We start from the raw sequence: 20,426 nt of genomic DNA, 5'->3' as shown, positions 1-20,426 counted from the left end.
TTGAGAGAGAAGCCTACAGCAACAGATTGGCGAGTCAAAGTGTGTTTATATGTTTTAAGATAAAAGGAAACATTTTAAATGTGTATCTATCATATTTTGTGATTTTAAACAATATTTTTGCAGGAAAAAAAAACAACTGCCTGACCCAGTCACATTAGAAAAGGGTTCTTTTAAAACAATGGTTCTTAAAATGGTTCCATGCATCTTCAGCACCAACCAGCACCTGGGAATTTGTTTTAAAAAAAAAAATGCAAATTCTTCGGCCTCCCCCAGACTTAAGAATTTACCCTTGATGTGATGTCAAACAATATGTATCCATTCCAGGTGATTCTGACACATGTTAAGGTTTGAAAACCACTGTCTACGGCCTGCAGCGAAAGTGTTTTGACAGAGTGGTAGGGAATGATGTATTCAACAATCACGCTGCTTGCAGAAAGTGAAGAGGAGCAATGGGCTGTTGATGAGGGTGAAAGAGAAGAGTAAAACAGCTGGCTTGAAAAACTCTGCATTAAAAAAACTAAGATCAAGGCATCCAGTCCCATCACTTCATGGCAAATAGAAGGGGCAAAAGTGGAAGCAGAGACAGATTTTATTTTCCTGGGCTCCAAAATCACTGCAGATGGTGACTGCAGCCGTGAAACTGAAAGGCATTTGCTCCTTGGAAGGAAAGGCAAACCTGGGCAGCAGGTTAAAAAGCAGTGACATCACTTTGCAGACAAAGGTCTGTAGAGTCAAAGCTATGGTTTCTCCAGTAGTTGTGTACAGATGTGACAGTTGAATCATAAAGAAGACTGAGCGAAGAACTGATGCTTTTGAATTGTGGTGCTGGAGAAGACTCCTGAGAATCCCTTGGACTCCAAGGAGATCAAACCAGTCAATCCTAAAGGAGATCAGCCCTGAATATTCATTTGTAGGACTGATGCTCCAATATTTTGGTCACCTGATACAAAGAGCTGACTATTGGAAAAGACCCTGGTGCTGGGAAAGGTTGAAGGCGGGAGGAGAAGGGGACAGCAGAGGATGAGATGGTTAGATGGCATCCCTGATTCAATGGGCATGAATTTGAGACAACTCTGGGAGATAGTGGAGGACTGAGGAGCCTGGTGCACTGCAGTCCAAGGGGTGGCAAAGAGTTGGACATAACTTAGCCGCTGAAAACAAACAACAGCTGGATGCCTGACTCCAGCAGGCGGGGGGAATGTTGAGATGACACAGTGCTGCCTCTGGAAATTGGCTCTAGTGGACGAAACTTAGAGACAAACAGTTAGAGGACAGGGAACTGAGAGCTCTGATTGCGGGACGTCAGGAGTCCAGAAGGAGAGCTCCCGGAATGGAACCAGGACTTCTGAACAGACAGCACCAGGCAGAGAGGAAGAAGGAGTGGATGAAAACAGGCTGCAAGGAAGTAAAGCCCTAAATAAACTTTCTTGAGGAGCAACCCATAAGAATGAAACCGCCAACTCTATGTAAAGCCTCTTGGCTGTCACTCAGATGAAGAGATGAATCGGGTTTCCGGATGGGAGGACTGAATATAGGACTATCAGTGGTTCTAAACTAATGCATAGGTTTAATATCATTTCCATCAAAAAGTTTCTCTTGGATTGGTCTTTAAAAAACAATTTTGAAGTTTATCAAGAAAAGTAAATAGACTGGAAATGACTGATAAGTTCTTGAAAAAGAAAAAAAAAATACTGATGTGGAGGGGAAAGGGACAATGTGGCTTTGGGACTGGGGGTCTTACCCACCTATGAACCTGGGAGACAGGTGCCTTGAGTTCAAATTCTAGCTCTCCTATTTATTTGGTCTCTAAACTTGGGCAAGCCATTTATTCTCACTCAGTCCTAGTTTCTTCATCTGTAAAAAGATAGTTATACTAACCTACTTCACAAGGTTATTGTGAAGACAAAGGTAGAAAAATATATCAGGTGCTTAATTAATATAGTGTTTGCCATGTTGTCAGCATTCAAAAAATTATGATTAGGTCCAAAATATTCAAAATAAAGCTATAAAAATTAAAGCAAAGTTTAAAATTTAAATTATTTTAGAATCACTTTAGATATTTACTTCACACCAGAAGGGAAAATAATTTTCAAAACCAAAGAACAGGATTTTATTAAACAAATGAAAACAAGAAACTAATTAAATGTTTATTTGATTTTTGTGAAATTTCTAGATTTTAAATCAACAGGAAATTACAAAGAAAAATAGCAATAAATTTAATTATGTTAAAATATTTGTGCAGAAGGAAATCAAAATTTAAAGGCAAATAACAAATTGGGACAATATTTGTCATCAATATAATGGACAAAGTGGAGAGAGTTTGTTCAATATAATAGACAAACAGAGAGAGTTTCTATAAACCAACAAAGATGATACTAACTTTCACACACAAAAAAAACAGAGATAAAAACAGACAGTTCGAGTAAAGGAAATTAAATGGCTTAAAAATTTTCACCTTCACTATAAAGCAAAGAAATGCAAAGTAAAATAACTGTACATCAATTTTTAACCAACAATTCAGCCAAGAGTTTTGAATGGTAATATTCAGATTCAGCAAAGTTGTAGAAGATTCCATTCTCCTTTTTTACTATTGGAGAAAGACTTGGTAGATTGCTAGAAAATAATGTACCAATATGCTTTAAAAGTCTTAAAACGATCAACTCTTTGACTCAGTAATTCCATGTCTAAGAATCTAACCAAAGGAAATCATAATTTACTTAATATGGACAAAGATGCATGAACAAACATGATCTTCACAGTATTATCCATTATAATTACAGAAAGAATCTGAAAAGGGATGATAGAAATAGGGAGAGGTTGGGAAAAGGGTACAAACTTTCAGCCAGATGATGAATAAGATCTTAGGATCTAATGTAAAACATGGGGCCTATAGTTGATAAAACTGCATCTCTTATACAACTGAAATTTGCTAAGGGTGTAGAACTTAAATGTTCTCACCAAAATAAAAATAGATATGTGAGGTGATGGATATGTTCTCAGCTAGATGAGGGAGAATCTTTCCACCATGCATACGCATATCAAATCACCACAAGGTGCTCTTTAAATATCCTGTAAATTTCTTGGCCAATCATACCTCAATAAAGCAAAAATTTTTTAAAAAGAATAAAACCTGAAAAAAAAAAACTTCAATTTCCCAAAATCATGACTGCATGTTAAAGTGTTCAGAATATAAGCTATAGGAAAACTGTATGCTAAATGCTATCCTTTAGGGGCTTCCCTGCCTGTCAAGTGGTTAAGACTCTGAGCCTCCACTGCAGGGGACATGGATTTGACTCCTGGTCAGGGAACTAAGATTTGGCATGCCATTCAGAGAGGGTGGGGGCATGGGGGGCGGGGAATGATATCACCTCCATACACATGTAATTGGAAAGAAATACGTATTTTAATAAAGCCAATCTCAGGTGATAGGATGAGTGTGTTTTAACCTTTGCTCTGTATTTCTCTAGTTCCTATACTCTCCACCCTAACTGTGCATTAAAAGCTGTGGTTTGAGGCTGAATGCGGGAGATGTGGTGGCAGGTAATACAGGAGGCAGATTCTTTTAGCTTCGGAAGGAAGTGGGGTCGTAGGCTAAATGAAAAGAACAAGGATGGAAGAAAAAGAAGATACGGAAAAAAATGAAGCTAAGGATAAAGCAGAGAGGGAGGAAGAGGAAAGAAAGAGAAGAAGGGGAGAGGAGGGGACATGTAGGGAGGCAGATGAGATACTCTTATCTCTTGGCAATTACAGCATTCCCAGCATTGAGCTAACTGTGCTACCTGCAGTATCTCATTTTATCCTCAGGATATCCTTTATCAGATTATTACAGTGTCAGATTATTACGCAGTCTATCTTATGGAAGTGAAACCCAAGGCTTAGGGACGTAAAACAGCTTGTCAAAGGTCACACAGCGCTGACAGTGAAACTGATGCCGGAAGTCAAGGGCACTGACCCCAGAGTAAATGTGCTCATAGCTCAGCTCCACCCCTTCCCAAAATTCAAGTGCAAACGAGATTCCATTTCAACTTGTAAGAAAGCAAAGCATTCTGAAATAATAATCTTTAGTGATGGAGGGTTTGTGGTCAGCGTTGCCCCTGACAGCACTGGGGCTGGTAGAGTTTGGGGTGGTACCAGCATGGGAGGATACAACTGCAGTCATCAGGCAGCAAATGGGCCATTTCTAGGGAGGAATTTGAGGCACAGTGAGGGTGTGTCTTCTAATTATTACCTCCGAGCAATGGACAGGTATTTGGGATTCACTGTCAGGTTGCCTATCTCAGGACAAGGGGAATCTGGTCACTGTAGTCCTATTTCCCTTCCAACCCAGCTTTGGGGACTCAAAGAATAGCTAGTCCACCCTCCGTCCCTGCCCTCCCCTCCTCAAGAGCCCAGCTCATACACTGCACTCCATGCTCAGTAGTCATGAGTATCCGCTGGGAAGCAACATTCCTGGCTCTCCTGTGAATGACCCCGTTATCTACCTGGTGATGCTCTGTCTCCACCACCTCCATGCCACAACACTGCACTGGGTTTAGGGCAGCCAAGAGTGGGGAAGAGACTTGTAGGACACTGTATGGTATCACTTACGTGCAGTTTTAAAACAACACAAATGAATACGCATGCCAAAGAGAAACCAGCAGATTTAGGGGTTTCACTGGCGGCTCACTGATAAAGAATCTGCCTGCCAGTGCAGGAGATGTGGGTTCGATCCTAGGTCAGGACGATCCTCTGGAGGAGGAAATGGCAACCCACTCCAGCATTCTTGCCTGGAGATTCCGACAGACAGGGGAGCCTGGCAGGCTGCAGCCCATAGGGTCGCAAAGAGTCAGACACGACTTAGCAGCTATGCAGATTGCTCCTGATATGGGGTCTTGTTTAGTTACTAAGTCATGTCTGACTCTTTTTGCCACCCCATTGGACTGTAGCCTGCCGGGCTCCTCTGTCCATGGGATTTCCCAGGCAAGAATGCTGGAGAGGGTAGCCATTTCCTACTCCAGGGGCTCTTTCCGAACCAAGTATTGAACCCACGTTTCCTGCATCGGCAGGTGGATTCTTTACCACTGAGCCACCTGGGAAGCCCCAGTATGGTGTCTGGCTCTCTTTAAACGATACATAAGGATGAGAAATACTTTTCAGGACCTGGCCCAGGGCACAGAGAGAAGATCTCAGGAAGGGTCCTCCTGCCCCTCCATTATGGCCAGCAGGAGCCTCTGCGAGGCTCCAAGGGATGCACGCTATTGTACTAAGTGAGCCAGACATGGTCCTTGCCCTCCAGGGACTCCCTGCATAGCAGGATCTCTAGAAAAATCCATAGAGTTAAGATGCTATCGGAGAATAAGAGTGGCAAGCATAGGATGACACATGGCTTGTGTGTGTGTGTGTGTGTGTGTGTGTTGAGCGTACATGTCAGGGTTCCTGGATGGGACAATGCCCATGGTATTTAAAAAAGAGCAGCTAGATTTAGCCAGAGGTGAGGCGGTGAGGAGGGGAAGAATAAGACTGTGTTCCAGGTGGAGGCAACTGCATGAGAGACACCATGGCAAGAGGCAGCTCCTGAGGGTGTAAGGCGGCCGGGACAGATGTGCTCTGCACTGTAAGACATCCTGCTGGAAAGCATCCTGCTGGAAAGGGGCAGAGCAAATAAAATTATGGGGTGGAAAACAGCAGGGGACAGGTTGGAACTGAAACCCTGGTGGGGGTTGTCAAGCCAGCTATGGAGAGACCTGAGGCTGGAAACGAGGGTCCTGGGTGCCTGGCTGAGACTCAGGCTCTGGGCATGGTCTTGGACTTCCTCTTCATTCTGGAACACTCCACACCTAGATTGGACTGAGTGACCTAACACCCAGGGGGTAGCTTGCGCAGTAAAGACAAGTTGCAGCGAAGAGAGCTGATGAGGGAATAATTAGACATCTGCGGGACCTATTTAAAGGATAACAGAAGGGCCTACCCCAGCCCAATGTCAGCCACTTAAGGACATCTCACAATTTCCTCCTTCTTTTTAATGTGTTAATTATTGCCCAGATCCCCAATAAACTGTGAAAAGGGGAAGTACAAGCATTAAAACTTTTCCAGGAATTAATTTGTAAGCAATTATTACTTTCTCATTTTGACCTTGAAGAAATGAGACCAAGGGAAGTTGAGTTTAAAAAAAAAAAAAAAGATTATTTCAGAATAACTTTCCGGAAAAGTTGCAGAAAATACACAGTTTCCATATCCTCTTACCCAATTTTCCTTCATGATAACATCTCATATGACCAAGTTACATTTGTCACGATTACCAAACTGACGAGGGTACACTCCTACTAACAAAACTCCGGGCTTTATTTGGATTTCACCAGTTTTTCCTTTTTCTAGGATCCAATCCAACATACAACCTTGCATTTAGGAAATCGTGTTAGGATTATGCCCAGAAGAGTCACAGTGGATGGCACCCAGACACTCTCCACATGCCAGACACTGCATGGGTGACCCCATGTCTGTACAGCCTTATGAAGCTGGAACACAACCCCATTTTATCAGTGAGTAAACTGAGGCTTGCAAAGGCCTCAGAGTTGGTAAATGACAGAACCAAAGACATTGCCAAGAGCAGGAGTTTCATGGCCCCTTTAGGCCAGCACAAACCTGAACTCTTTGACTTTTTCTCAAGAATTTGTGCAAAGACTAGAACTGGGCAGTGTCTGCTGCCTGGGTTTCCCCAGCACGGAGCTTCTCCACAGGGCTCCAGCTCTGAGCTGAAAGCCACCGTCCATCTCCTCAGCTGAGTTCTCCGCAAGAAACAGTGGGAGCTAACCAGCCAAATCCTCTACTCAAATGCCAGCAGACCTCCTCCAGGTTCAAATCCTGGCCCAGCCCTGCAACAACTGCTGACCTTGGACAAGACACAGAACCTCTCTGAGCCTCAGTTTCCTCATCTGCAGGGTGGATACCCAACTTGGGAGTTGTCAGCAGATTTAAACAAGAAAAGGTAGGTGTCTGTCTCGCAGAGTACCTGGTACAGAGCAACCACTTTGCAGAGGTTTAATTCTCAAGGCTAAAATGCAGATGCCGGTATGCGTGTCTGTGCTGTGTGTGCACATAACATGCAAAACCACAGCCGCTCAAGCCACTCGTAGAGGGTGCCGTAAGCCCCTTTGTAGACAGTGACGTGAAGGTCACTCAGTCGTGTCCGAATATTTGTGACCCCGTGGACTATACAGTCCATGGAATTCTCCAAGCCAGAATACTGGAGTGGGGAGCCTTTCCCTTCTCCAGGGGACTTTCCCAACCCAAGGATCCAACCTGGGTCTCCCACATTGGAGGCAATTTTTTTTACCTGCTAAGCCACCAAGGAAGCCCAAGAATACTGGAGTGGGTAGCCTATCCCTTCTCCAGCGGACCTTCCTGACCCAGGAATTGAACCGGGGTCTTCTGCATTGCAGGCAGATTCTTGACCGTCTGAGCTATCAAGGAAGCCCCCTTTGTAGATAACACAGGCCAATTCATTTCCTGTCCCTTAGGGGCTGACGTGAACTCCCCGTCACTTTTCAGAGCCAGTGCAAGTCTGGGGATGAACTTCATATTGATAAAAGCCAGAGCTAAAAACACTGCCTTCCATTTTCCAGTATTCTAATGGAGACACAGTCTCTGGCCCCTAGTCTGTCCAGAGCCAGTACCCGCCGAGGTCCTCCTGACAAGAGGGGAAGGCAAGTGTTGCCCGTCAGTGAGTTTCCTGTCACAGACCTAGACACAGACAGAGAGGGATAAGAGAACAAGAGAGAGAGACAGACAGGAAGGGAGGAATGATAAACAGACTGGCTAAACATCCTGTTCCCTTAGCATCTCGGTAAAACGACGTTGCAGTTCAAGGCCTCAGTGATTTACCCAGGGCTCTTTCATGTCCATTTTGTCACTTGACATTCTAAGAACACAAAGATGTGCTTGAAACTAATCTCCAAATCATTTATCTAAACCAGTCACAGACAGGGACTTGCCTGCTGGTCCAGCGGTTAAGAATCTGCCTTGCAATGAAGAGAATGCAGATTTGATCCCTGGTCAGGGAACTAAGATCTCATATGCCTCAGGGCAGGCAAGCTCATGTACTGCAACGGAAGATCCCACATAATACAGCCAAGGTCCCACGAGCCCCAAATAAGACCCCACATAGCCAAATAAATAAATAAAAATTTAAAAATAAAGCAGTGACAGACATAGACTTGGAATCTTAATGATCTTTTCTGTGCTCAGCTATGTGATCTGATTTTGCTTGGTAAATGTTAATTATCAAGCCAGACACACCAGCAGATAGAAGTCACATCACATGCATTTACAGGGCAATCTTTGCTGGCCATGTTCATCAATGCACAAACCACAGGTTTAATCAATGATAACAAAGCTTTAGTTTTAATAATATACATTTTTCCTTAATTTCAGGAATTTTTCTAAAACCAGTCAGTCATTTCCTTAGTTGAGTGAGTCACTGAAGACAATTGACATAGTGATTGGCTTTTTCTAACTACAACCTTTGCATTTCTCAGCCAGAAACAAAGCAAGAAATCTTTGCAATTACAATGATCATTAAAGAACTATCCCCCCATTCTTGATATAAAACTCCTCTTGAGATGAAAGAAGAGCACCAAGAAACAGATATAATTTGCCATGATTCAGATTTACAGCAGTGAAAAACAAATGTAATAATTAGATATAATACCTGTAGATAGAATTTGACCCAATAAAAGACATATTTGAAGGATGACTGTAGAGATCCCCATTTTGCTGGGTTCTTCTCAATCTCAGTAAAAATGCCTTGATATTTATAGGTTCGTAGTTAAAAGGAGGCGTGTCCTCCAGGACACTATATTTGTACTGGTGCCATAAAGATAAAGGAAGTCAGGGGCTCTTCTAACAATCGATGGCTAATCTGTGGAACAATTTAGGTGGGTTAGACTGATTGTTGTGTAACAGTCTGGCAATTTCCCAACTGCAAAAGTGCTGATATTAGCAGTGCAATTTCCAACTTCCTTCTAGGTGAACCTCTAAGTCTCTCAAGTGCTCCCTGAATATAGGCTTGACTTTAATCTGGGAGAATGTGAATGAATTTGTGGGAAGTCTGCTCCAAGTCTCAGGGCAGAGCAGGATGTGGGCTGCTGAGCAAATACAGGACACAGTGCCAAGGGGAAAAGCATCTCTGAGATGGTTTGTCCTGGCATGGCACTCTCCTATTGGCCCCTGGCCTTGAAGAAATGAGGATGACATTGCAGACATGATTGGAGAGGAGAAGACGTAAGAGATATTCATGGATTCCATGGGCTTATATTAGCTTTAGCCATCATCTTCCGGGTCTCATACTCATTCCATAATCCAGGAACTGAGAAACATGTGACCTTGAACTGAACCACTTCCAACCATTCGCAGGCTTTGATTTTATGCCCTTGGTATTCGCATTGCCTGACCCTTTCTTGTTCAGTTGCTCAGTCATGGCCGACTCTTTGAGATCCCGTGGACTGCAGCACACCAGGCTTCCCTTTCTTTCACCATCTCCTGGCATTTGCTCAAACTCATGTCCACCGAGTCAGTGATGCCATCCAACCATCTCATCCTGTCATCCTCTTATTCCCCTGTCTTCAGTCTTTCCCAACATCAGGGTCTTTTCCAATGAGTCAGCTTTTCCCATCAGCTGGCCAAAGTATTGGAGCTTCAACTTCAGTCCTTCCAAGGAATAGTCAAGGTTGATTCCCTTTAGGATTGATTGGTTTGATCTCCTTGCTGTCCAAAGGACTCTCATGAGTCTTCAGCACCACCAAAAGCATCAATTCTTTAGCACTCAACCTTTTTATTGTCCAGCCCGGCAAACCCACCAAACCTGCCTCCGACCTCCTCCAACTTTGCCCACAATCCCTCTCTTATGTAGATATCACTTTGAGATCCCTGGTCTTTATCACCAGACTCTGGTAAAACTCCCACAACCTACCTAGAAGGTTTCCTGTTGTTCTTTTTTTTTTTTTTTCCCTCCCAAAATTCTCTTGAAGGTCGGTAACTCTTGGTCAGAAGCATATGGCTTTTCAGGACTTGCCTTTGTTATCCTGGCCTGAGTGAGCCCCGTCTTGCCTTTCAGCTGAGATGTGGACACTATGAGATGACACCTCAGCTTCCTTGCCATGAGTTGTGAACCCCTGATCTTCCGCAGCTTCATTCTGGAAGGATACTAGGAACCCATGTCTTGTATTGGTCACCAGGCAGGATTTCGGGCCAGACGTTTGCATTAGGTTCCATCCAGATGAAAGTTACGTTCAACATTGGATTTCTTTTTTCAGTCCTATAGCTTTTCCCGTTGTTCCCCAATTCCTCCTCTCCCCTTGATGAGAAGAGGCATGTTTCCGAGGGACTTGACTGTTTTCCATTGCCCTCCTGGCAGCCCAACAATTGATGAGTGTCAGGTGACAGGAGAAGAGAACCAGGATACACATCTGCTAGGGAGCCCGTAAGACCAGATACCACGGTGGATTCCTCTTATGATTATGACCAGAATGGTTATGATTGCTTGTTATTGCTTATTATGTTATGATGGTTATTATGAGAGGAGGTTATGATTGTTTGGATCCAGAAGAGTTAGGTTTAGGATCATAAAAAAAAAAAGAGTGCCGTGATTGTGCACCTGTCCTGCACACAGCAAAAAAAAGGAATAAGAGTTGGGAATACAAAATATCCACGAGGGAGGAGGGGGTATAAAAGGTCCCTCCCCCGCAGAAGCAGACTGTCTTGTCTTAGAGACAGACCTGCATGGTGACCTTTGCAAGAGTATTAGTGCCAGTTGCTAAGGGGTGAAAAACCATGTGACTCGATGGCAGAGGCAGTTTCTCTAAGGAAGTGAGACGAAATGCATTCAGGAGTCATTTGGCAACCAAGAATGGGAAGACCAGATGAAGAACCGAAGTGACCTTCCAGGACAGTGAGACAGTGGAGGCTGGGGGAGGGGAATCCTGCCCCAAAACTGGAGAGGAAGCCCCATGGATAACTCAGTTCAGAACACAAAGGACAGCAGCCCTTCCTCATTCTTGTCATTGCAATGACTCCATCCTCTACCCACTGTGGTCAACAGTAAAGATCCTAACACAACGAGGGCTTGTGAGCTTTTTGTTCAGAAGATACCAGGAAGAAGGAAGCGGAGGGTACCTACCCATCATTCCAAAGCCCGCTGGGGAGGAATCCAGGTGGGAAGACGGGTGAGGTCAGTGGAGCAGGAAGGAGGTGGGAGTCCTGAGTGTGCAGGAAGAAGACCATGGGGCCGCGAGCCACCTGCCACCCCCATGTGGGTCCTTCATCACCAGGACCCCGTCCTGGACCAAGGCCCACAGCCCTTCATCAGACCCTGTTCAGAGAGGGTTTCCTCTTGTGCAGAAAGGAGGGTCCTGGGGGGACACACCCCTTTCAGAGGGCTCACCTCTCTCTCCCCATCCTGCTGACTAGAAGCATCTACGTCAACAGCGTGTCTGGGGAAGAAAGAGCCACAGAGCTCCATTTCCTAACAAAATCTGCCATTAAGAACAGCAGGAAGAAGGAAAATACGCTGAAGCTCCGAGACTCGGCCCTCAGACCCTGTTTCTCAGTGACCTTCCCCAGGTGGTTGCGACCTGTTGAACACCTGCTCTTGCAAACCCCGGAAGGTAGAACCCAGGGCCAGACCTCAGTCCAGGAGGCATGGCCTTGGGAAGAAACCTCTGTAGGGGTCATTCACAGCTTTCTTTAAGCAGCAGAACCCTTTCCTACACTGAAAATCACAGGGAAGCTCCAAGTAGGAACAGGTCAGTGGAACCCTCTGGGTGGGCAGGGGAGTCCCTGCCAGCTCAGGGAACACCCCCAAGTCCTGTCCTCCCAGAGGGCAGCCTGTGGCAGGGCTAGGGGTTCCCTGAGGGAAGCCAGCCCGTCTCTTCACAGGACCTGGGGGCCCAGCGAGTCTCCCGGGGTTGCCAGGGGTCCATCCAGACACTGTGCTGGGGTCCCCAGGGGGCTCCCCAGAGCAAGCACCTGCCCTCACCTTGGATCATCTAAGCCCCTTTCCCCAGAGGTTGGCTCTACATCCTACCTGCCACCCTGTGACCTGGAACAGACCTGGGTGGGAAGAGTCAGGCCCTGTGGCCTCTGAGGCATCACCGTTTGCTTCCGGACCTTGGAGGATGGCTCCCCTTCGAGGGTCAGGTTGACCCCTAATATCTAATTTCACTGTTACTGAGTAGCCAGACTTAATTGTCAGCCACTGTTACCATTTTAACAACCCCTTGGGCACTGTGTACGTCATGCAGCGTTGCAATGTCACTCAGCTTTGCCCTCCGAGAGCCTGCCTTCCCAACCAAGCTACCAGGGACCCGCACCCCACCCCAACCTCCAGCCTGAGGACCAAGCTGAGTCTCATCCTTTCCTCTGTAATCGGACACCTCAAGCTGAACAAGTGCTCAGTGGGCATTGGCTGCTAAAGGTGGCCGTCAAGAGCAGAACCCTGCCCTCCCGCCTTCCAGGGTCACCAATAGCCTCGAGGAGGGGACACCGAGGTCCAGGGAGGGAAGGGACCGGCAGAGCCAAGCCAGCATTCAGGGTGGCAGAAACTGCCTCCCATGAGAAGGAGGGAGCGCAGGAGGACTGATACGGCTCCCTGGTGAGCACAGTCCAACCTCAGAATCTTCCAGTCACAAACACAGCCCTCTAGTGGTGCTTGAAAATAGATAATAGAAGGCTCATCACATTCTTCTCATCTTTCTCAGGATAGCACTGAAAGCCCTCACCACGGTCTATAAGACCCCACTCAACCAGCCCCTATGGCCTCTCTCCACCCAGCCCATCCTACCAATCGTCAACCCCAGGGCCTTTGCACTTGCTGTCTTCCCTGCCTAGAAGACTTTTCCCCCAGGAAGCTGTGAGCTCATCCCCTCTGCTCCTTCAGGTCTTTTCTGACATATCGCCTCCTCTGGGCAGCCTTTCCTGCCCCCCCTGCACTGCACTCCCTCCCACTTTCCCAGCTGTTCCTCTCTGCACAGCTCTTCTCACCAGATGGCCTCCTTATATATTACTTCCTCATGCTTTTGCCTGTCTGCTCACACGAGCTCCACGAGGCAGGACTTTGTGTCTGTTTTACTCACTGATGTATCCCCAGAATCTCACAATACTTAGCACATCGTAGGCGCTCAAGTAATACTTGTGGAATGAGTTGACTGAATGAGTGTGGAAAGAGGAAGACCAGGGCTCTTTACCCAGATGGCTTGAGTGAGTTCTACGTCAACTAAGTGTCAACCACACGCTATAGATTATGCTATCCATTCATCTGTTCAGTCAACAAATAAGTGCTGATCACTTACAATGTTCCAGGAACTGCTCTAGCTAGTGGGGCCAAAGTCCAAAGTCAAATAGACATGACCCTTGCTCTCGTGGGCTTACCAGGTGATGCTAGTGGTAAAGAACCCTCCTGCCAATGCAGGAGACATAAGAGACACAGGTTCGATCCCTAGTTTGAGAAGATCCCCTGGAGTAGGAAATGGCAACCCAGTCTAGTATTCTGGCCTGGAAAAGTCCATGGGCAGAGGAGCCTGGCGGGCTACAGTCCATGGAGTCTCAAGAGAATGGGACACAACTGAGCGTGCATGCACTTGGAACTGGTCTCCTGGGCCTTGTAACTAAGGTAACATAGACAATAGACAAGGGGTAAATCCACAGGGAGAAACATTTCAGACTGGGAGGAGCACTGGGAAGGAAATGAGCAAGGTGATAGAATAGCGAGTATCTGCAGTAGGGAGGGCTATTTGGATAGGGTGGTCAAAATCTCACACTAGCTCAATAACTGCTTCAAGGATTCCTCATCTGAGGCTCAGAGAAGTTAAGCAACTTACTGAAAGTCACAAAGAAAGTGGCATAGCCAGAGCTTGAAGTGAAGTCTGACTCTAAAGTCTGGTATTTTCCCACTGGACTCCAAAGCCTTTTCCTTTCCCCCAGAAGACTCTATTCAAACAGTCTGCCTCGTGTCTAAGTGCCCTCTACCGCAGGATGCCCTGCTGTGCAGAAACATTCAAAGGAACAGATAGAGCAGGAAAACTGGCTCTGGGGTCATCAGAACAAGCGCAGAATTTTCTGACATATGCCCCACGAAAGATGCTAAGTGGCTTCTCCCTGGAAGAGTGAAGGGAGAATATTTTTAAAGGCAACACTACACCTAGACCAACACAGTTAAAAGTGGTATAGGCAGCTTGCGGTGCCCGGTGATCTTGCAGCAAAATGGGGGAGGAGAAATCATAGTTGTGACCATCTCCCTGAAGTTATTTCCTCCTTCACTTTTTCCTTCTAAGGTACATAAGGTTAATGAAGCCCAACACACTGTCTCTCCAAGGGGGTTATGCAACTGAGCAGGGAACCCTCCCTCGAGAGTTGTCATGCTGAGTAAAATAAGTCAGAGAAAAAGAAATACCACACAGCATCCCTTATTTGTAAAAATCTACAAAGAAACGGCACGAATGAACTTATTGACAAAACAGAAACAAATTTATAGACTTAGAGATGCACTTGTGGTCACCAGAAGGGACAGGTGGGTGAAAGTGACTATTAGGGGCTTTACGGTAGACATATACACACTGCTCTATTTAAAATGGATAATCAGCAAGGACCTCCTGGATAGCACAGAGAACTCTGCTCAATGATATATGGCAGCACAGATGGGAGGGGAGTCTGGGGGGAATGGATACATGCATATGTATCACAACACTGTTAACTGGCTATACTCTAATATAAAATAAATAGTGGAAAAAAAAAAGTGAAGGTCCAACAGCAAAGTGAAGGAAACCCAGGGTGTCGGGGAACAATGGGAATGGCTGTTTCAGGCGGGGCTGCCCATGGGTTGTCAGCATCACGGAGTGTTAGCCTTTTCAACTCACCCCGGTGCGATCAGATTCTAGAAAATCCAGTTACACTAATTACAGTCGCCAGACACTAACTAGTGAGCCAGGAAGACCAATTCATTCACTTGCAATAGGAATATCCTTTGACTAAAGAATTGTTTTGCTTGAAAGATCAAATTATATGCCAATAATTTGCTTGGGGAACAAGGAAACTGCGCAATGCCCAAAAGAAACTCTTATCGAGATAATGGAGCCTGTCATTACCCTTTCTTGGGAAGTCTCTGCATAAAGAACTGTTTTGGGTTCCTCTAAACGCTCGTCATTGTGGTCACCCTCCTACATCCCTAACATGGGGCCCCTGATAAGTGAGACCTAAGGAGACTCAGATAGACCACCTCCCACCAGAGCACAGGAGAGCTGGGGCCACAGCCAAATTGGTTCATTTCATAATTTTTCATGTTCAATTCAGTAGCTTCAAAAAGGTGGCATTTAACTTATAAGACAAGAACTCAGTTACTTTAGGAGAAGTCTTGTGGTCCAAAGGGGCTGGTGATGAGTCTATTATTGGAGGGTGTCCTGAGCTGTAGGAAGGTCCTTCATCCCCATCTCCTTCAACACCTTTACCTGTAATTGGGAAACAACACAGAGGGAGGGATGAAACGGAAATGGAAGAAACCACTCGTATGCATGACAGTCTAGGAAGACTGAACCACCAGCCAAGCCAACCATGATTAAATGCACCCAAATCACTCCTGCCCTTGAGTCTAAAAATCAAGTGCACCGGTCCTGGAAGGTGAAGGTGGGTGATTCTTATACACGTTAGAATCGACCAGAAATGTAATAGGAGTGCAGCGGAAAAAGGTGCCGCCAAAGGTGAATGGGTCTAAGGGCATCTTAATTGTTGCTTGAGGGAACCTGAGTGAGGAAGAGCCCACTTTCCTCTGGATGGTCCAGACTGTATCTCAAGTACTAGCTCAGGTTCACTGGGCCATTTGATACACTAATCCACTGGCTCCCACAGTGTGGTCCCTCGACCACCAGCATCAGCATCAATCAGGCACTTGTTAGAACTGCGGAGCCTCGGGCTGCAGAGTGGGCCCCTGTAATCTGAGCTTCAACAAGCCCCACTCCCCCACCCCCGGGGACTCTGAGGGTCATTCGGCACTAAACAAACCTGCAGGGAGCGCTGCTGACACGGAAGGCTCCCTTCCCCACCCAGGTGAGTAAAGCAGGGCTCTGAGCTGCAGGGATGAAGCGGGGCCAGTGGTAGCGGGGAAGAAGATGATAATAGTAGCTGAAGTCAGGAGCGGAAGCTGGGGGCCGACTGGATGGCAGGGGCGTGGGGACAAAGGGGACAAAGGAGCCCAGGATGACCAGTTCTGCTCCAAGTCATATGGAGACAGGGAGCCCAGGAGGAAGGGTGGCCACTGGGGACAATGAGCGTTTTTTGGAGGGGGCCTCTGCCCCTCTTCCTTCCTCCTCCTGACAGACTTCTTCTGCTCCCGAGGCTTCAGGGACCTTGACATACCCACACACCCCAGGTCTCTCTTCCCAGTCCCTGCTTCCCCCTCAAACTTCTAACTTCCTGCTGGTCACCTCCACTTGCGCAAAAGCTTAACCTGCCCCTTCAGCAGATGCAGCCCTGGAGGGGATGGGAGAGGGGACCCCCAGCGAAGATTCATGAAAGACAAACAGCTCAGGCCCCTGGACTGGGGTGTCCTCTTCACCCAGGTTGGGGCAGGGAAAACCTTAGATGCTTCTAAGGGTGGGAGGTTGGAAGGCAGATGAAATGGAGGGGCATGAGTGTGATGAAAAGTGAGAGTGAGGCTGGGGATGGAGGAGGTGAACTTGGGAGGCACCAGGGAAACAAGGTCTGGACCTGTCCCCATCCGTGTGAGTGTCCTAAGGACAGGGAGGGTGGCTGGAAGTGGAGTCTGGGAGCATCAGGCTGAGGTTCTGGAAGTGGCTATGGTCTGGGTGTGGCCACAGGACTAAAGGAAGTCCACTGGGCAGAGGGCGTCTCAGCACTGAGGCTCTGCTGGGCTCTGCACTCCGACACAATCCCGACCTGCTGTTCCCAGACATTTGCTTTCTCAACCCCATCAGGTTTCAAATAAGTTTTATTTGAGGGGCCTTTTTGTCCCCACAAAGCTGCCATGTTATATTTGCTAAATGAAGATGTTTTTAAAGCCCAGTTTTCATTATCACTGTTTCATAAACTAACAGATGTTTAAACAAAAAGAATCAGGGATGATGGATCCGATTCAGGGACCGCCCCTCCGAGAAGGAGGTCTCCTGTTTGCCACAGACTGGTCCCTCTTCATCTTAGTATCACTGTCCACATCCCAGCATCTGGGGGCCAGCAGCAGGCATCCTAGTTGAGAGACACCAGGGCCAGCACAGCCAAAAGGCCAGCCCTCGACCCCAAGACTGGCCAGGCTCACAGTCCCTCTGCCTTCTCCAGTCTTTTATCCTCACAGAGCTGGAGTGAGCTTTAAAAGCCATGAAATGAATCCTTGCCGAAAGCCTCCGGAGGCTATCCTAGGGCATTCCTTGTAAGACAGAGCCCCGCAGCAAAGCCTCTGGAGCAGGAACTATGCGTCCAGTCGTCCCAGGGCAGTTCTGCTGGCACTTTCTATTCCAGGGCTGTGACAGCCACAGCATCCCCCACTTACACCAGTGTCCTGGTTTGGGATGAGCTGATGTGGCCACCTCCTCCTCCCATGTCTGGCCCCGGCTCACTAGCCTCCAACCTGGCTGGCCTTCCTTCTTGTCCTCAGCCACACCCCGTGCCCTTTCCCCTCGAAGTCTAGAACTCTCTGCCCACCTCCTTCTCTCTCCTTCAACAAGGAGTATGGGTCTTTCAGACCAGTGAAACAGCACCGATTCAGAAGAGGCAAGTGGTGTGGGCATCACAGGAGGGGTTGTTGCTGGGGATAAATGATCCAGATCCAAACCCAGACTGACCATCCCCAGTGCTGTGGATCGCCACACCTCTCCGTGCCCCAGGGTTGGAGGGAAAACACAAGGGGAGCCTAGGTCTTAACAGGTGCCCAGCAGGCCCTCATCGGGCCCCTGGGAAAGGCATCAGGCCCAAGCCATCACTCTCAGACTTGGAGGTGCTGTCTCGGTCCAGCCTCTTATTCTGATCCTGAGAACAGAGGCAGTGGTTCCAAACAGCAGTCAGAGTGGGCCAAGTAGAGCATCCTAAAGGACCCTTGTCACCCAGAAGGAGAGCGTTTTATTTAAAAAGGAGGACCATCTGTTGCCCACATTGGCTGAAGAGCCCAGTGTAATCCAAAATGAGCTCAGGCACCACGTGAAGCCCCAGGGACAGGGAAGTTGTATCCATGGCCCCTCGGCTCCAGAGAACGGGTTCACATCAGTTCCAGGCAGCGGTTCAAATCCACTGCTTTGTTCATCAGCCACCCTCAAATCAGTCTTTGCTGTGGCCTTGACAGGGGGCGTTGAAAACCACAACACATGCTGTAAAAACTCCAAGGAAATTGGAACAAAAAAGAGTCGTAAATGGGTACAGGGCAATGACAAGCACATAGCACTCAGCCAAACCAAAGAAAACAAAACTCCCTTAAAAACAGCACAGCCATAATGGAGTTCTTATGCATGGCCAGTGAAGAAGGAAACGTGATTGATGGCTCCACAAAGCTATCACCGACTCTCAGCTAAGTTCCTTGAATGAGAAATGTTTTGACCGTACTTCCTTCTTCCTTGTTACAACATGAGACCCAGAGAGCCAGTGCACGTGTGTGGATGTGTGTGCGCGTGCTCTACCGTGTCTGACTCTTTGCAACCCCATAGGCTGTAGTTCACCAGGCTCCTCTGTCCACGGGATTATTCAGGCAAGAATACTGGAGTAGGTTGCCTTGTCTTCCTCCAGGGGATCTTCCCGACCCAGGGACAGAACCTGCGTCTCCTGCCTTAGCAGGTGGATTCTTTACCACTGAGCCCACGGCACTGCACACACATGTGGGCAGTATCCCTCAGAGACCAACCATTTGGCTCGACTTAATGGAATGAATATTTGATCAGGTTGAGAACTGAGCAGCGGGAAACCCTGAACAGGAGAGAGCTGGCTCAGGTCAAGGGAGCCGGCCTGACTTTACCCAAGACTGGAGGAGAGCTGTGTGTCCTACATCAAGGCATTGGAGGTCTGGGCTCCATGGAGGGGCTCCGGACTGGGAGGACCCAGCGCCAAACCCTTTCCTCTTGCAGAAAGCACCAGGGCATAGGGTGGGCTTTACCTGGTTCTCATTCAACCAGAAAAGTCTGCTCAGAATTCTTTCCCTTCCTCTGTCACTGCTTCACACATTCTCAGAAAAATGGATTAATCCCTCTTCCTTCCTCCTTGAAACCTTTTTCTCCTTGAAACCCACGGGGTCAGCCCCGCTCCCTCTCCACCTTCCTCCGGCTCACATGTCATGTTGAACTGAGCCCTAATTATTCCGTGCATCACCACTTGGGCCCCTCTTTTGAAATCAGGAAGCACGGCTTCCATTTCCCAGCACTGCACACCCAGCAAGATCTCAAACGGCACTTGAGGAAAACTTCAAAAACCGCCGTGCTGTAAGCACCCTGAAATTGACAACAAAGCTTCATATATACTCTTCAGGTGAGACTCAGCCCGCGTCACAGATGAAGAAAACTGAGGCTTACAGAGGTGAAGCAGTTACTCCCACGATCATGGGGAGAGCTCAGGACACAACTGCTTCACCCAGACCCTACACGCTTCCTCATGATACTGTTCTTGCCTGAGATTCCCAGATGTGATATTTCTCTCCTAATTTGTTTGCACCTGCCTTGCTCCTAAACAGTTTGATGCAATTTTCAAAATCACGTACGGTGCAACAGCAAAGAAAGAAATGTTTAACAAGACCATAAAAAGTAATGATAAGCTAGGAAAACAAAGCTAGAGTAAAATTTCAGCCCCAAATTGAGAAATGTCATAAGAGGCTCCACTAAAGGAACTTAGCTGCTAGAACACAGTTAGAATTGTGACTCCAACTTCCTAGCAGGCAAAGCAAAGAAGGAAACAAGATCAGTGTAAAACTGAACTCATCTGCTTCTCTTAGAGACATTGGTTCCCTTGTTTCCAAGGCCTTGAAAAAATGTCTCCCAAGTGGCCTCATGGACAGATTACCTAGGTGAAGGATGGTGCCCAGAGTGTGATGAAGAGGAGGGTGAGAAAGTTGGCTCTCCTGTACTGCCTCCTCCAACCCATCTCAGCTCCAGCAGAGCAGAGGTTACACTTAGAATCCCATGGTGGTCCATGAAGCCCAGAGATAGACAGCTCCTGCATGTCAGTTCACGGCCATCAGGAATTTCGACTTTAATGCTATTAAAATCTTCCATCCTGTCCTATTTTCTAGGACTTGAGGACAAGTTGCAAAAACTGCCATGCTCTCAGCACCCCGAGCGTGACAACAAGGCTTCATACACACTCTTCAGGTGAGATTCAGCCCACTTCACAGATGAAGAAAACTGAGACCCAAAACTCCCAACAGGCTTTCACTTTTCTGTGCAAACAGACACACGGAAATCTCAGTCCCAGGTAAGAAA

The 20,426-nt window shown here is 47.2% G+C and overlaps 1 protein-coding gene across 15 annotated transcripts in view; it reads right to left on the bottom strand.

Annotated features, from left to right (window-relative positions):
• The window catches only part of DMBT1 (deleted in malignant brain tumors 1), a 72,586-nt gene extending 63,813 nt beyond the window's left edge, over nucleotides 1-8,773 (bottom strand). For 14 of the 15 annotated variants that reach the window (XM_069566757.1, XM_069566762.1, XM_069566765.1 and 11 more), the window contains exon 1: nucleotides 8,687-8,758. In XM_069566757.1, the coding sequence (XP_069422858.1) occupies nucleotides 8,687-8,747 (61 nt within the window). In that variant the 5' untranslated portion in view covers nucleotides 8,748-8,758. Of the gene's footprint in view, nucleotides 1-8,686 lie in introns of all 15 variants that reach the window. The other variant, XM_069566758.1, reaches the window with a different exon arrangement.
• Nucleotides 8,774-20,426: the final 11,653 nt, after the last annotated feature.

The sequence above is a fragment of the Ovis canadensis genome, chromosome 22 (genome assembly GCF_042477335.2).
Source record: "Ovis canadensis isolate MfBH-ARS-UI-01 breed Bighorn chromosome 22, ARS-UI_OviCan_v2, whole genome shotgun sequence".
Lineage (NCBI taxonomy): Eukaryota > Metazoa > Chordata > Mammalia > Artiodactyla > Bovidae > Ovis > Ovis canadensis.
The sequence above is the reverse complement of the archived record's forward strand: the minus strand, read 5'-3'. Positions and strand labels throughout refer to the sequence as shown.